At 44.7% G+C, this 16,552-nt stretch overlaps 1 protein-coding gene across 1 annotated transcript in view; it reads right to left on the reverse strand.

Annotated features, from left to right (window-relative positions):
- Nucleotides 1-14,570, reverse strand: part of ICAM5 (intercellular adhesion molecule 5) — a 41,254-nt gene extending 26,684 nt beyond the window's left edge. The window contains 3 exon segments of the mRNA XM_032210649.1: nucleotides 1,733-2,050; nucleotides 3,736-4,008; nucleotides 14,531-14,570. Coding sequence (XP_032066540.1) covers nucleotides 1,733-2,050; nucleotides 3,736-4,008; nucleotides 14,531-14,570 — 631 coding nt within the window.
- Nucleotides 14,571-16,552: the final 1,982 nt, after the last annotated feature.

Genomic DNA, 16,552 nt, shown 5'->3' on the forward strand with positions numbered 1-16,552 from the left:
AAACAAAGTGCTCTCTGCAGGAAGAGGCGGGAGTATCACATGCCTCATTTGCATACAGAATTTTTTGCGTTTTAACCCTTGGTTGACTCTTAAAAGGCGAAAAATTCCTTATGCAAAGGAGGCCCATAATTCTCTAGCCTCCTCCTACTAACTGCACTAAGGAGACTCAGAGTCACTGTGACTTAGAGTCTGGGAGCAACTACCTTGGCCTTTTTAATTATTTTGGATTGGATTGGATTAATTATTTTAAAAATAGTTTCCTTTTCCTCAGGAGACTGGTGAGGCCCCGCCTCCCCTGCCTCTAGTGATTGCACATCACTGTTCAAAGGTCAGTAAAATGTGGACCCAGATTGTTGTGGGACAATATGCTGACTCTGTAAACTGCTTAGAGGGGGCTGTAAAGCACTGTAAAGCGGTATATCAATGTAAGTGCTATTGCTATTGCTGTTGCTTATTGCTATTCATTAACAATTTTGATTTTCCAGAGTTTAGTTTAGTTTAGTTTAGTTTAGTTTATTTGTCTTGTATGCCGCCCACTCCCGGAGGACTCCGGGCGGCTCACAATAGACAAGGGAAGGGGGATAAATAGACAAAGACAACACTTTAAAAAACGCAACATTCACAGTTTCCGTGGGGCTGGATGTTTCACAATCCCCTCAGCCTGCTGGAGCAGCCAGGACTTGGTGGTTAAGAGTTAAGTTTTGAACCTGATTCCTGGCTTCCCAATGCATCTGAGTTACATTTCCAAGCACTTTTTGGTTTGATCCAATCTCTTCTCTCTTCATAAATCCCTTTTCTATCACTGTTTGCACTTTCTGTTAGTAGTAGTGACTACCAGGGAAAGATTTGGGGGCAGATATTCAGAAACATTAGAGCTCACTCTGCAGAATAAGTAGCAGCCCACCTGCCTACAATCCCACCCCTCTCCGTAATAAGGTTGAGTCACCACATTTGTCCTTTGCTATTAAATACAAACCTACCCAACATGGGAAATATGCTCTGCCTGCTGATTGCAGATTCAGTTCTCAATTTAGATCAGAACTCCAAGTGGTTCCCCATAGTCCCCAGCACAAGTGTTCCTCTAAGATCCAAACAGACACTCCAGAGGTGGGTTCCTACCAGTTTGCACCAGTTCGGTAGAACCGGTTCTTCAAATCTACCGAACTGGCTAGAAGAGATTCCACCAGTGGACCCGGAAAGCAGGCCACACCTACAGAAGAGGTTCCAAAATTTTTTGAAACCCACCACTCACACACACACACACACACACACACACACACACACACACACACACAGACTCACACAGCGAGAGAAAGAGAAAGAGAAAGAAAGAAAGAAAAAAGAAAAAAGAAAGAAAAAGTGAGAGAGAGATGAAAGGAAAAAGAAAAAAGGAACAGAGAGACAAAAGGAAGGAAAAAAAGGAGAGAGAGAGAGAGAGAGAGAGAGAGAGTGAACACATGGCCGGCAAGCCACTCCCACCAGGTCACATGAACGGCAAGCCACTCCCACAAAGGAGGCCACACCCACAGAGTAGGTTCAAAAATTGTTTGAAACCCACCACTGAGATACCCACTCCTCTCTTTCTGAGCCAATAAGAATCCCAGATATTGGGAGGATAGCTTTTAATGTTTCTTTTCTTTCCATTTTGACAACTATTCGCCCCTTTTAATTGGGAGGAGGAAGCTTCATCCTGGAGAAGATGAAGAATGTACAAAAGAAACTCGCAACTCACCAAAGACTTTTAGCACTTCGCTGAACGACGTCTTCTCAAGGAGCTGCCCTCGAGGCCTCAGGTCCAGAGCAACGTGGCAGGTGACTTCCTCCATGTGATTGTCCTGCTGCGCAGTTATGGGGAAGGTCACTCGGATGTCCCTTGCTTCAGGAGCAGTGTGGTTCTCAAAGGTCTCTACATGGAGTTTTTCTGTTCCTTTATACACTGTCACAGTGAGGAGCTGGATGGGAGCAGCATTGGCAACTTGGCACGTCAGATTATACGCTTTGCCCACCTCCATTATTGGCACTGGATCCAGCACTACATGTTCTGGGATTTCTGCAATGATACATGGAAGCCAACTGGAAAAGGATTTCATATAAAAATGGTAGCTACTGAAGGAATCCCTTAGGAAGGGAACAGCGGTGGGTTCTGGATCCCATTGCAACCAGTACACTGCAATGGGGTGTCCACCACGTGAATGCGCAAAGCACGCATGCAGCGCATGCATGCTTACTTACCGCCTGCGATGCTCCAGCTGATCGGCGGAGCATCGCACAGGCACAGTACGCTCCGTGCATGTGTGCGAAAACCCCAATCGGCTCAAATAGCAGTTAGGAGAGCGGGCGGGCAGGTGGGCCCTCCGGAGCATCGTACCAGAATGGTACCTGGTGCTCCCAACAGGCACCAGTATGCCCGTACCGGAGCATACCAGTCGTATCCCACCATTTCAATCAGGCATAGACAGATGTGACCCTCCAAATGATATTGAACAACCATGAGTCCTAGCTAGCATATTTAATCATGCAGCAGAAGAGCAATCGCAATCCAACAATCTTTGGAATGACATAGATTGTCCGTCCTGCTGATCTAGACCATTGAAGATGTCTCCTCTCCAAATCTCATTGCGATATATCTCATAGACAAAACAGATTTAAAGTGGTAATGGTGAGCATTTGTGGGAATCTTGCCAATAGCAATAGCAATAGCAGTTAGACTTATATACCACTTCATAGGGCTTTCAGCCCTCTCTAAGCGGTTTACAGAGTCAGCATATCGCCCCCACAGTCTGGGTCCTCATTTCACCCACCTCGGAAGGATGGAAGGCTGAGTCAACCTTGAGCCGGTGATATTAGAACCGCTGAACTGCAGATAACAGTCAGCTGAAGTTACAATCCCTGGTATGCCCAAATATGGGAGGAAGCTCACTGCTTCCATTCTCTGTCCATCGGCTCGTCACAAGAGACCATCCAGACAGAAATCCAATATTTGGGCATACCGGGGGTTGTAACTCTAAATAGATACCTATCATCCTGGCTTGGCTGATAAGGAGTCGAACTCTGTGGCTTAATGGTTAACACATTTGCCTAAGATGCAATACAGCACAGGTTCGAATCCCAGTAAGGGTATGGCTAGCTGATGAGAGCTAAATAGCTTGAAATAGATCTATACTAGTCTCCCTTTATTTATTTATCAGCACAAATACAACACAAATGTAACAAAAAGGCAACAGTAAAAATATTGGGTTTCTGTCTGGATGGTCTCTTGTGACAAGCCGATGGACAGAGAATGGAAGCAGTGAGCTTCCTCCCATATTTGGGCATACCGGGGGTTGTAACTCTAAATATATATATTTCCAACTCTCAGGCCATTACTTTAGACTCGGGGTAGTCAATATTTTTATACCTACCGCCCACTTTTGTATCTCTGTTAGTAGTAAAATTTTCTAACCGCCCACCAGTTCCACAGTAATGGCGATTTTATGAAAACCTAATGAAAAATTTTAAATAATGCTATGAATTTTTTTTAAAAAAAGTCAATTAAATTAAAAAAAAAAAGGAAGGAAAGTGCTTCAGTATTGGACAAAACCCCTACCGCCCACCATGAAAGCTGGAACGCCCACTAGTGGGCGGTAGGGACCAGGTTGACTACCACTGCTTTAGACTAAGATGATGAAAAGCTGGCTTAAGGCAGTCTTTTAGAGATATAAACAACAAACAGATCTTTGCATCATCCCCACTTACGATAGACCATGATGTTTGCCTGAACAGATTTATGCTCTCCGTAACAGCTGAAGGAGCATTCAGTGGCAGACGCCCACTCCGTGATGTTCACAAGCTGGAAAACTGCCCAGTGACTCCCATTGTCTTTCTTCTCCTTCATCAGCGATGTCTCCAAGCCTCCCCTGGCATCTGCCTCCTGGCAGCTGGTACTGCAGTTCAGCCAGAGAGAACCTCCATACTCCACCACAGGGTTTTCTGGCCAAATGGTTACATCAAACACGTGCTGTTCTGCTCCTGAAATAGGGTATTCAGACTTACCAAATAGTTGGGCCCAAAAGATTGCATAGAGACTTATAGATTTTCTAGGTTCATAGATAGGGATTATTTTACAGGTTTAGGCAGGAATTTCAGTCCATTCCCTCCCTTTCCCTCTCATTAATCCCAAGGCATTTTAGCACTAAACTGTGCTCATCATACTGAAATAATTAAAGAAATACGAGAGCGCCATTCTTGTAGCTGCAGTTTATACACATTTATGCAAGAAGGAAATCAGAGGTCACAAATGGAATTACAGGAAACACAAATGGAATTATTCCAAGAAAACCACTTGAATTTAAAGAAAAATGTACCTACATGACTCCATATATTAGATTGAAGTCAGGACACAAAAACATAATGCTTTTAACTCAACCAAACTTCTTTGCAAGAAAGACTAGCTTTTAGAATAGCAATAGCAATAGCAATAGCAGTTCGACTTATATACCGCTTCATAGGGCTTTCAGCCCTCTCTAAGCGGTTTACAGAGTCAGCATATCGCCCCCACAGTCTGGGTCCTCATTTCACCCACCTCGGAAGGATGGAAGGCTGAGTCAACCTTGAGCCGGTGAGATTAGAACTGCTGAACTGCAGATAACAGTCAGCTGAAGTGGCCTGCAGTACTGCACCCTAACCACTGCGCCACCTCGGTAGGGTAAGTAAAGAATGGCTTTACTTACCCTACTCTATGAAATGCTAGTTTTGCATTCCTGGTGTCTTCAGGGGTTCATCTGAATGCTTAAGAATTTCAAACTGGGCAGAGCATGCCCATAATCCTATTCTCAAATCTCCCTGTTGGCGCCTGAGATGTATGAAAGGCATCTATGCTTGTGGTGTCTTGAATGAAAGGACCTCTTTTGGTTGTCCATGGAGAGTTGAACTCAGGTTCAAGTGTCTGAAGGTGACAGTCTCCTTAAGATCATCCAGTGAGTACGTATCAGTGGTGGGATTCAAATAATTTACCAACCAGTTCTCTGCCCTAATGACCAGCTGAGTAGGCGGGGCTCGGTGGTCATGTGATCACGTGGGCATGGCCAAGTTGAGAGCCGAGGTGACGCAGTGGTGAAATGCAGCACTGCAGGCTACTTCAGCTGACTGCAGTTCTGCAATTCGGCGGTTCAAATCTCACCGGCTCAGGGTTGACTCAGCCTTCCATCCTTCCGAGGTGGGTAAAATGAGGACCCGGATTGTTGCTGGGGGCGATATGCTGACTCTGTAAACCGCTTAGAGAGGGCTGAAAGCCCTATGAAGCGGTGTATAAGTCTAACTGCTATTGCTATTGCTAAGTCAATGTCACTCAGGTCGATGGGCACTTCGCTTTAGTTGTTACAATGGTAATAAGGGTTAACTGGAGAGGTAGTTTCTGTAAGCAGGGCAATAAAGATTAGGCTAGAAACAACACTAGAATGTTTCCTTTCCTGCCTTCCTTACAGGATTAGCCCTGTAAAGTGGGGAAAAAAAACAATATAAAATTTCTTCTAACAACCGGCTCTCCGAACTGCTTAGAAAGTTAACAACAGGTTCTCCTGAATAGGTGCGAACTGGCTGAATCCCACTACTGGTACGTATGTGGGTGCATGGTGAGAATTAGCATTATCCAAAACATAGTTGTGCTTTTTTTTTTTTTACCATCCAAAGAAACACTAGGCTTCAGCCACACTATCTACAATGTGGGGATTATAAATAGAAGGAACTTCCTGAAGCATGTTGCAACAAAAGACCGTTTACTTTCTCAAAGCATGTTGCTAAATGAGATGCCCTTTATGATACTGAGTGATGTATTTCCAAATGTGTTTGTACTCTGTTTTCATAAGAAAATTAGTTTGTTTTCACATTTTACATAATCTAGCAAATGAAATTGGATGAAGCAGGAGCTAGCTGCAGGCAAAGATCAGTAGATGTAGGGAAGAAGGGCAATCAAGGGAAAATGCTTCTACATTTATGCGTCTCTCTGTATCAAGGAATTGCCGGCCAATTCATCCTGGTGAATGCTTTAGGGTTAACCTTTTCGTTGCTGAGTGCTGAAAGCGCACCCCGCCCCCACCGCACATACATGTGCAACCCCACCTGCATGTGTCCCGCCTCCCACGCCTGAGCGCACGACCCCCATGTGTGCACCCTGCCCCCACGCATGCGCGCAAGTCTTCTGCATGCACCCCATACCAGAGGTGGGTTCCTACCAGTTCGCACCAGTTCGGTAGAACCGGTTCGTCAAATCTACCGAACCGGTTAGAAGAGGTTCCACCAGTGGACCCGGAAAGCAGGCCACACCTACAGAAGAGGTTCCAAAAATTTTTTGAAACCCACCACTGACACACACCGGCCATGTGTTCTCGTTCTCGTTCTCGTTCTCTCTCTCTCTCTCTCTCTCTCTTTCTCTCTCTCACACACACACAGACTCACACAGAGAGAGAAAGAGAAAGAAAGGAAGAAAGAAATAAAGAAAAAAGAAAGAAAAAGTGAGAGAGAGATGAAAGAAAAAAAGGAAAAAGGGACAGAGAGACAAAAGGAAGGAAGGAGAGAGAGAGAGAGAAAGAGAAAGAGAGAGAGAGAGAGAACACATGGCCAGCAAGCCACTCCCACCAGGTCACATGGCCAGCAAGCCACTCCCACAAAGGAGGCCACACCCTCAGAGTAGGTTCGAAATTTTTTTGAAACCCACCACTGCCCCATACCCACGTTTGCTCAGCAGAGACCCCAAAACCAACTGGCTGGCAAGAGGTGCATGTACATGGACGGTGGAACTGAGCTGGGGCGATGGCTCATGTGCCCGCAGAGAGGGCTCTGTGTGCCACCTGTGGCACACATGCCATAGGTTCACTATCATGGCTTTAGGCAATAGCTTGTTTTGGAAAACACATATGCTTAGTGTCTATGAAGATTCTCAGTCATCCAGTTCATGGTTGTCCCAAAGGTGCTTTTTCAAGAGGCAACTGGAAATTCTTGTTTTTTTTCTTTCAAGACGTTTCGCTTCTCATCCAAGAAGCTTCTTCAGATCTTGGCTGGATGATGGGGATCCATTCCCCACCACTAAACCACACCCAAACATATCCAAAAAGTGACCTATCATTTATTATTATCTATGAACCCAGAGCACAATTAGCAATAGCAATAGCAGTTAGACTTATATACTGCTTCATAGGGCTTTCAGCCCTCTCTAAGCGGTTTACAGAGTCAGCATATCGCCCCCTACAGTCTGGGTCCTCATTTCACCCACCTCGGAAGGATGGAAGGCTGAGTCAACCTTGAGCCGGTGAGATTAGAACCGCCGAACTGCAGATAACAGTCAGCTGAAGTGGCCTGCAGTGCTGCACCCTAACCACTGCGCCACCTCGGCTCATTGCATGGTTATTAAAACAGCCATGGTTTGGAACGATTTCACAGCTTTCTATATAGCTGGACAAGGAATAATTTCAGTAACATAATTGAATTCCTTTTTGTCCAGAATAAATGGGTGGATATAACTCTAGGAAATAAATAAGCCAAGAAAAACAAGGGAAAAATATGTGAAGTGTGTTTTTGGGGCCCTTTTTTTTCAATTCCATGATCATAGAGCCGAGGTGGCGCAGTGGTTAAATGCAGCACTGCAGGCTACTCCAGCTGACTGCAAGTTCTGCAGTTCGGCTGTTCAAATCTCACCGGCTCAAGGTTGACTCAGCCTTCCATCCTTCCGAGGTGGGTAAAATGAGGACCCGGATTGTTGTTGGAGGCAATATGCTGACTCTGTAAACCGCTTAGAGAGGGCTGGAAGCCCTATGAAGCGGTATATAAGTCTAACTGCTATTGCTATTGCTATATTTCAAGAACACATGGTCAAGGAGGAGAAAAGAGGGCTTAGAATAGAGCAATCAGCAATATTCTGAGCCACTCTCCAATTGTCCAATTGCTCCCATGGAGGGCATTTTATTCTGCAGTTTTCCCAAAGTCCATTTTCAAGGGCCACCTTTCTTTGTTGGCTGCTTCTTCCTTGGGAAATTCTGGGTGGGAGTTATCCTCCTGCTGAGGAGTCTTACTCCTGAATCCTTTTCCCATATTTCTTTTCTAGTAATCCCTTGGGTTGGAAAGATCCCTTGGGCTGGATTTGGTGGAAGGATAGATCAAATAATCTATGGGTGAAGCACGATGATCAAATTCTTTTTTGTAGTTACACAAAGGGCATATTTTCCAAGGGGCAACTTTCCAGCCCTCTGAAACAGTTTAATAATATTGGAAGGGCCCTCGGAATTTCTCCGGTCCAACCTCCATATTTATTTATTTATAAATGTATTTATTTGCTGCCCATCTTACCATAGGGTAACTGGACAGTTTACAGTTACATCTAAGTGAAAACATAAAAAGTTAAAATCAAACCTTAAAACCAAAGTTACATGGGTAGAGTAATCAACCACCTCCATTATGCTGTTACCCCACTGGGACCCAAGTCTACTGCCAAAGCCACATCTTTAGACCCTTAGATAAAGAAGGTTGGGGCCAATCTCATGTGTGGGGGGAGAAAGATGTTCCAGAGGGTCAGGAGCAAACAGCAGAGAAGGCCTTAATCCTTAAGAGGTGGCCATAAACCTTCAATATTTGAAGACATACCATCTTTGCATGGGTATATGCTTAGGTGTTTGGGGCCTTGTGGCCTCATAAGCTCTACTCTTTTCTCCATGTGCAATGTTAAAACACACATGGAAAAGGGGCATGTGTTGTATCTTGCCATGATCTGGCGTTCTGTTGAATTCACTCTATTTAACCCAACTATGGATAGCACAAAAATTTTGACCTGCACTGTCTGGCGGGCTTACCCTCGCAGAAGATTGAAGAGGGATATAGAAGAATTTTGATTGGTCAGAAAAAGATGGGCAAGGATAAAGAATGAAAGCAAAAATATGGATTCCTGCCCCATTAGGCTTACATTTTTTTAAAAAATGCTGGGGAGTGCGAACTGAGGCAATGGGGGACTGGAAAAAGAAATATTTCACCTATGTTTTCAGAAGCAGATAACAATTAGAGAAGTGTTTTTCACACTTGGCAACTTTAAGATGTGTGGACTTCAACTCCCAGAGTTCCCAGTATAAATGGGCATGCATTTCAGTTGTTCGGATGAATTGAATTGAATTTATTATATTTCTATGCCACCCTTTTCCCCAAGGGGACTCAGGGCGGCTCACAACTCAAGTCAGGGTGGGGGGAGGGATACAAATAGGAAAAAAAGACATGGACAAAACAATACCACAATGTAAAAGCAACTCAACAGCCATACCATTCGAGCGGGGACAGGAACTCATCAGCCCCAGGTCTGTCGGAACAGCCAGGTCTTGAGGGCTATGCGGAAAGCCTGGAGGGTGGTGAGGGTCCGAATTTCCACGGGGAGCTCGTTCCAGAGGGCCGGAGCAGCCACAGAGAAGGCTCTCCTCCGGGTGGTCGCCAATTGACATTGGCCGGCGGATGGAATTCGGAGGAGGCCTAATCTGTGGGATCTAATCGGTCTATTGGAGGTAATTGGCAGCAGGCGGTCTCTCAAGTACCCAGGTCCAATACCATGAAGGGCTTTATAAGTGACGACTAGCACCTTGAAGCGTATCCGAAGACCAATAGGCAGCCAGTGCAGCTCACGGAGGATAGGTGTAACGTGGGTGTACCAAGGTGCACCCACAATCGCTCGCGCGGCTGCATTCTGGACAAGTTGAAGTCGCCGAATACTCTTCAAGGGCTTTTCGCATGAATTTCCGATCTCCAATTTTTCTCCAGCCTGAATGACAAGCTGCCATCTCTCAGCAACCTTCACTTTGAACCTAGGATTACTTATTTGTGAAAATGAAAAAATTGAAAGAGATCAAGAAATTTATTTCTATTATGTTTTAGAAATAAATTACCTGTCAGAACAAGGTAATGATATTGACTGGAACATTAGGAAAATCTTTCTAATGGTAATAGAAAGGATAGGCTCCCCTTTGCTACATGTCTAAGCACACACTGAAGATGCTAGACTTTGCATCTCTGCACTGAGCATGGGGTTAAATCTGGCGGCCTCAATCAACCATGTGCAAGCCGAGATCCCGATGGATCACAACTCCACTTCCACTCACGCCTCTGCCAGATGAGCAAGAAAGACTTAATAATCCATATAATCTCAAGTTCTAGTATACCTTGTTTTGGAAATCATATGATGTTGTTAAACTAGAGGATCTCTATTCTTGGGGCCATAGAGAATGATTTCAACACACACACACCCATCCCTTTAACTCACATCCTAAGCAGAGAGAGAGAGAGAGGAGAGAGAGAGAGAGAGAGGAGGGAGGGGGAGGGAGGGAGGAGGGAGAGAGAGAGAGAGAGAGAGAGGAGAGAGAGAGAGAGAGAGAGAGAGAGAGAGAGAGAGGAAAAGAATTCAAAGTGAAAGATATCCCAGCCCAATGCAAAACTCAAACTATCTGTTCTCCTTTTAATAAAACACACACTGTTTCCTCGTGGCTGAAACAGAAATCATCATCATCATCATCCAAAGAACGATTCCCCTTCTTAACCCTAAGTGAATGAAATCTGAGTGCAGAATGGAGAACTAGGAGTAAGAGATTTTAATGGAAAAAAACAGCATGTGCAGAAAGCAGCGAAGATCTAAGCAGCGATTTCTATATAGCCCAGGGGAGGGGAGGGGAGGGGTGGGGAGAGTCATAGAGAGAGATAAATGGAAACCTTCTTTTTTGGGGAGGGGTCCTCACGCATCTTAGGCAAGCCCACTCAGCTGCATCCGATCCCATTTGTGACAGGGAAATACAAAGCCTTTCCCTTCGCTTTTGTCATCCGTCAGTGAGAAGCCTTCCGCACAGTTTGGGGCAGTGGAGAGCATCTCAGGGAGGGGGTGGGGGAGAAGGGTGGACTGCTGGTCACTTACCCACCGGCATCAGCACTGGAAGCAGGAAGCAGCAGGGAAGGAAATGCCAGAACCACTGGAGCTTCATGGCCGAAAGCAAAGCTGAGCTAGAGAGAGAGAGAGAGAGTAAGAGAGGAGGCAAAACCAGAGAAAGAATAGCTGGCAAGCGGAGGGGAGGAGAAAGGGGGCTCTTGATTGGTTTAGCGCTGGCAACTTGGTATCTAAGGAACAGGAAGATGCAGAGGTGGCTAAAAAGCTCGGCGGCAGCAGGAGACCAACTGTTTTCAGGGCACAAGCTGTGCATTTTAATTCCCACCTCCTACTACTCAGAAGGAAAACTCTCGCCCCTGTAGAATCAGCAGAATGGTCCAGCCATTCCTGCATCCCTTTCCATTTGTGGGAGGGAGGGATGCTTCAGAGCAGAATCCTTGCAGAGCCTTGTTGGTCTTGAGGGGCAAACTGAAAGGTTGCTTTGATGACTCTGTGCTTTTGCATAGCCCGAATGGAGTTCCCTTGAGCGCGCAATATAAAGCTACTTCCACTTTAGCAGCCTTTTAGACACAGACGATATTGCTTTATTGTTCAGGAATCAAGTTGCTGGTTTTCAGAAAGGTATTTTAGTTCCAGAGTGGGTAATTATAAACTTCAAGTGGAAGGGCTCTGACCAACCTCTATCCCCTTGAAACTAGTTATAGAAACCACCTTGGAAGGATGGAAGGCTGAGTCAACCTTGAGCCGGTGAGATTTGAACCGCTGAACTGCAGATAACAGTCAGCTGAAGTGGCCTGCAGTACTGTACCCTAACCACTGCGCCACCTGGGCTCTCTTTATCAGGACTGTGAATCCCTTGGGGGCAGAACCTTTTACATTTATTGTATGCTATCAAATTCACAATGAATTAACAGTGCTTTCTAACTAAAATGTGTAGTCTATATCAGTGGTGGGTTTCAAAAATTGTTCGAACCTACTTTGTGGGTGTGGCCTCCTTTGTGGGAGTGGCTTGCCACCCATGTGACCGGATATGAAGATGCCGACGACACTTGTCAGAACCACCTTAAATTACCTCCCACACAGCACTGGCATGCATAAGAATAGGATGTAAACTTGTTTTTTAAAAGGCATCTTTGGTTTGCGTTAAAACAACTTCAACACACGCAATGTTCTGATTGCACCACAAACGCAGTAGTCATCCTTACCTTTCACAGAGGCACTGCGTTTTATAAATATGAGCATGATAGTGTAGAATAATCACATCCAAGGACCAGTGGTGGGTTTCAAAAAATCTTGGAAGCTCTTCTGTAGGTGTGGCCTGCTTTCTGGGTCCACTGGTGGAACCTCTTCTAACCGGTTCGGTAGATTTGACGATTTGACCTACCGAATAGGTGCGAACTGGTAGGAACCCACCTCTGGTCTATATCAAATCAAGCTCAACTTCAGGTGACTACATGAACACTTTCCTATAATTTTCTTGAAAGCCACATAGAAGTCGTTGACTCTTGCCTTCCTCAGTTTTATAGCAATAGCAATAGCAATAGTTAGACTTATATACCGCTTCATAGGGCTTTCAGCCCTCTCTAAGCAGTTTACAGAGTCAGCATATTGCCCCCAACAACAATCCGGGTCCTCATTTTACCCACCTCGGAAGGATGGAAGGCTGAGTCAACCCTGAGCCGGTGAGATTTGAACAGCCGAACTGCTGAACTGCAGTCAGCTGAAGTAGCCTGTAGTGCTGCATTTAACCACTGCGCCACCTCGGCTTATTTCCTAATCTAACTTGCAGTCTTAAGATTTTAGCTGGTCTCCCATCCCCTTCAATTGGATCTGATGACCCTTTACTTTACTTACAGATACAGATTAACAGAGTTGGATGGGACCTTGTAGGTCATCTAGTCCAACTCCCCACTCAATAGCAATATAGCAATAGCAATAGCAGTGGACTTATATACCGCTTCATAGGCCTTTCAGGCCTCTCTAAGCGGTTTACAGAGAGTCAGCATATTGCCCCCAACAATCTGGGTCCTCATTTTACCCACCTCGGAAGGATGGAAGGCTGAGTCAACCCTGAGCCGGTGAGATTTGAACCGCTGAACTGCTGATCTAGCAGTAGCCTGCAGTGCTGCATTTAACCACTGCGCCACCTTGGCTCTTGGGTCTCAAGCAGGAGACCCTACACCATTTCTGACAAATGTTGCCTCCAGCGAAAGCCTCCAGTGATGAAGCTCCCACAACTTCTGAAGACTCTGTCAGAAAGTTCCTCCTTGTTTCTAGATTGAATCTCTCCTTGATCAGTTTCAATCCATTATTCCTTGTCTGGCCTTCAGGTGCTTTGGAAAACAGGTTGACTCCATCCCCTCCTGTGGCAACCCCTCAAATATTGGAACACTGATATCATGTCTCCCCTGCTCCTACTCTTCACTAGACTAGCCATGCCCAGTTCCTGTAACCCTTCTTCACATGTTTTAATCTCCAGTCCATTAATCATCCTGGTTGCTCTTCTCTGCACTTTTTCTAGTGTCTCAACATCTTTTTTATAGCGTGGTGACCAAAACTGGATGCCGTATTCTAGGTGTGGTCTTACTAAGGCTTTATAGAGTGGTATTAGTATCTCACTTCATCTTGATTGTATCCCTCTGTTAATGCAATTTAGGATTGCATTGGCTTTTTTGGCTGCTGCTGCACGCTGGTAGCTCAAAAGAGCCGAGGTGGCACAGTGGTTAGGGTGCAGTACTGCAGGCCACTTCAACTGACTGTTATCTGCAGTTCAGCGGTTCAAATCTCACCGGCTCAAGGTTGACTCAGCCTTCCATCCTTCTGAGGTGGGTGAAATGAGGACCCAGACTGTGGGGGCGATATGCTGACTCTGTAAACCGCTTAGAGAGGGCTGAAAGCTCTATGAAGCGGTAGATAAGTCTAACTGCTATTGCTATTGCTATATTTAACTGGTCCACTAAGACTCCAAGTGGTCCTTCTCACAGTTACTACTATTAAGGCTGGTTTCGCCCAGTCTATATCTGTACTTTTGTTTTTTCTTGCCTAAAAGTAAGACTTTACTTTTCTCTACATTGAATTTCGTTTGTTAGATAGGGCCCAGTGTTCAAGTCTGTGAAGATCAGTGGTGGGATTCAGCCAGTTCGCACCTATTCACGAGAACCAGTTGTTAACTTTCTAACCAGTTCGGAGAACCAATTGTTGGAAGAAATCTCCTTTTGTTTTTTTCTACTCTACAGGGCTAATCCTGTAAGGAAGGCAGGAAGGAGATACTCTGGTGTTGTTTCCAGCCTAATCTTTATTCCCCTGCTTACAGTTAACTGGTTAACCCTTATTGCATTGTAACAGCTAAGGCGAAGCGCCCATCGACCTGAGTGACATTGAGTTGGCCATGCCCACCCAGTCACATGACCACCAAGCCCCACCTACCCATCTGGTCATAAGGGCAGAGAACCGGTTTTTAAATTATTTGAGTCCCACCACTGGTGAAGATCCATCTGGATCTTGAGCCTATCTTCTAGGGTGTTAGCTATTCCTGCCACCTTAGTATAATCTGCAAATTTGGTAAGTTCCCCTTCTATTCCCTCATCTAAGTCGTTAATGAAGATATTGAAGAGTATTGGGCCTAAGACGGAACCTTGTGGTACCCCCACTGCTTACTTCCCTCCATGTAGATGTAGACCCAGTAAGGACTATTCATTGAGTACAGTTTCTCAGCCAGTTACGAATCCATCTGGTGGTGATACTATCTTTCCCACTTTTTTCTAGCTTACCAAGAAGTAGGTTGTGGTCTACTTTGGCGAATGCCTTGCTTATATTATGTCCACAGTATTTTTCTGGTCTACTAATTTAATCACTATGTTGAAGAATGAAATAAGATTGGTTTGGAATGATCTGTTTTTAACAAACCAGTGCTGACTGCTAGTTATTACTTTGCTCATTTCTAGATGTTGGAAGATCTGTTTTTTTATTATCTTTTCAGTATCTTCCCAGGTATTGATATTAGGCTGATTGGTCTGTAGTTTCCTGGGTCTGTTTCCCCCCCTTTTTTTTGAAGATGGGAACCACATCAGCTCTTTTCCAGTTCTCTGGTAGTTCCCCAGTGCTCCAGGATTTTTGAAAGATGTGGTATGGTGGTTCTGAGATGACATCTGCCAGCTCCTTTAGAACTTGCAGAGCAGAGGTGGCACAGTAGTTAGGGTGTAGTACTGCAGGCCACTTCAGCTGACTGTTATCTGCAGTTCATCGGTTCTAATCTCATCGGCTCAAGATTGACTCAGCCTTCCATCCTTCCGAGGTGGGTGAAATGAGGACCCTGACTGTGGGGGCGATATGCTGACTCTGTAAACCGCTTAGAGAGGGCTGAAAGCCCTATGAAGCGGTATATAAGTCTAACTGCTATTGCTATTGCTATTGCTAACTCTTCAGAACACTTCAGAACTTTTCAAAAGTAAATTTGCGGCTGACCTGTTCTGTGGGCACTTCCAAATATTCTCAACAGCTGTACACATGTAGCATTATCACATCAATACACAAGTCCGCTTGACTGCAGAATTTAACCTGAAAAGATAAATGCTTGACCCAAACAGTTTTTTTTTTACCATCTACATTACCAACCAATGGAACAGCTTGCCTTCAGAAGTTGTGGGAGCTTCATCACTGGAAGCTTTCAAGAAGAGACTGGACTGACATGTGTCAAAAACCTCCTGCTTGCTTGGGGGTTTAGACTAGCCTTTACCAGTTTTAAAGAAATCCACCACAACTTCTAGCCTATTGTTTTTATTTCAATATATGCTCCATTTTCTTATCACAAAATTTTGCCTTTCCGCACTCCATTTTCTTTGGCATATCCTGATTCAAAGATATAAAGATGTGTTTATGTGATCCTCAGTATTTATTTCTGCCTTTTAAAGCAGGACTGGTAACCAGTTTTTCCTTCTGGATGTTTTGTTGTTTTAAAATAGGGAAGAACTACCCACAGATCCTGGGCCATTCTTCTTTTTCATGTTTAAAATTTTTATTAGGTTATAAGATAAAATACAAAATACAAAACTAAATAGGAAGACACAGTGTAGGGAAAGAGGGGGAGAATAGTGAGGAGAAACTGGAGAAAAGAAACTTTGACTTCTGACTCCCCCTGTTGAAGTTAAAAAAAAAAGCATTAACGTCAAACCACAACTTATTGTTTTTCCATAATAATATAAGCTAGCCATTTTTATAGAGAGCCGAGGTGGTGCAGTGGTTAAATGCAGCACTGCAGGCTACTTCAGCTGACTGCAGTTCTGCAGTTCTGCTGTTCAAATCTCACCGGCTCAGGGTTGACTCAGCCTTCCATCCTTCCGAGGTGGGTAAAATGAGGACCCGGATTGTTGTTGGGGGCAATATGCCGACTCTGTAAACCGCTTAGAGAGGGCTGAAAGCCCTATGAAGCGGTATATAAGTCTAACTGCTAATGCTATTGCTATAAAAAGGTATCAAGCTAGTCAATAAAACCCGAAATCAAAGTTTCATTTCCCCCACATTTCAAGCACAAAGTTCAAATGTTTCCTTTAATCAAAATGGTCAATTTAGCCATTTCTGCCAACTTCTTCAGCTTCTGTAGCCATTCGTCCATGGTGGAAATCAAAATGTCCTTCCATTTTTGTGCGTATAATAGTCTTGCTGCTGTCAACATATATAACA

This window comes from Thamnophis elegans, chromosome 2 (genome assembly GCF_009769535.1).
Source record: "Thamnophis elegans isolate rThaEle1 chromosome 2, rThaEle1.pri, whole genome shotgun sequence".
Taxonomy (NCBI): Eukaryota; Metazoa; Chordata; class Lepidosauria; order Squamata; family Colubridae; genus Thamnophis; species Thamnophis elegans.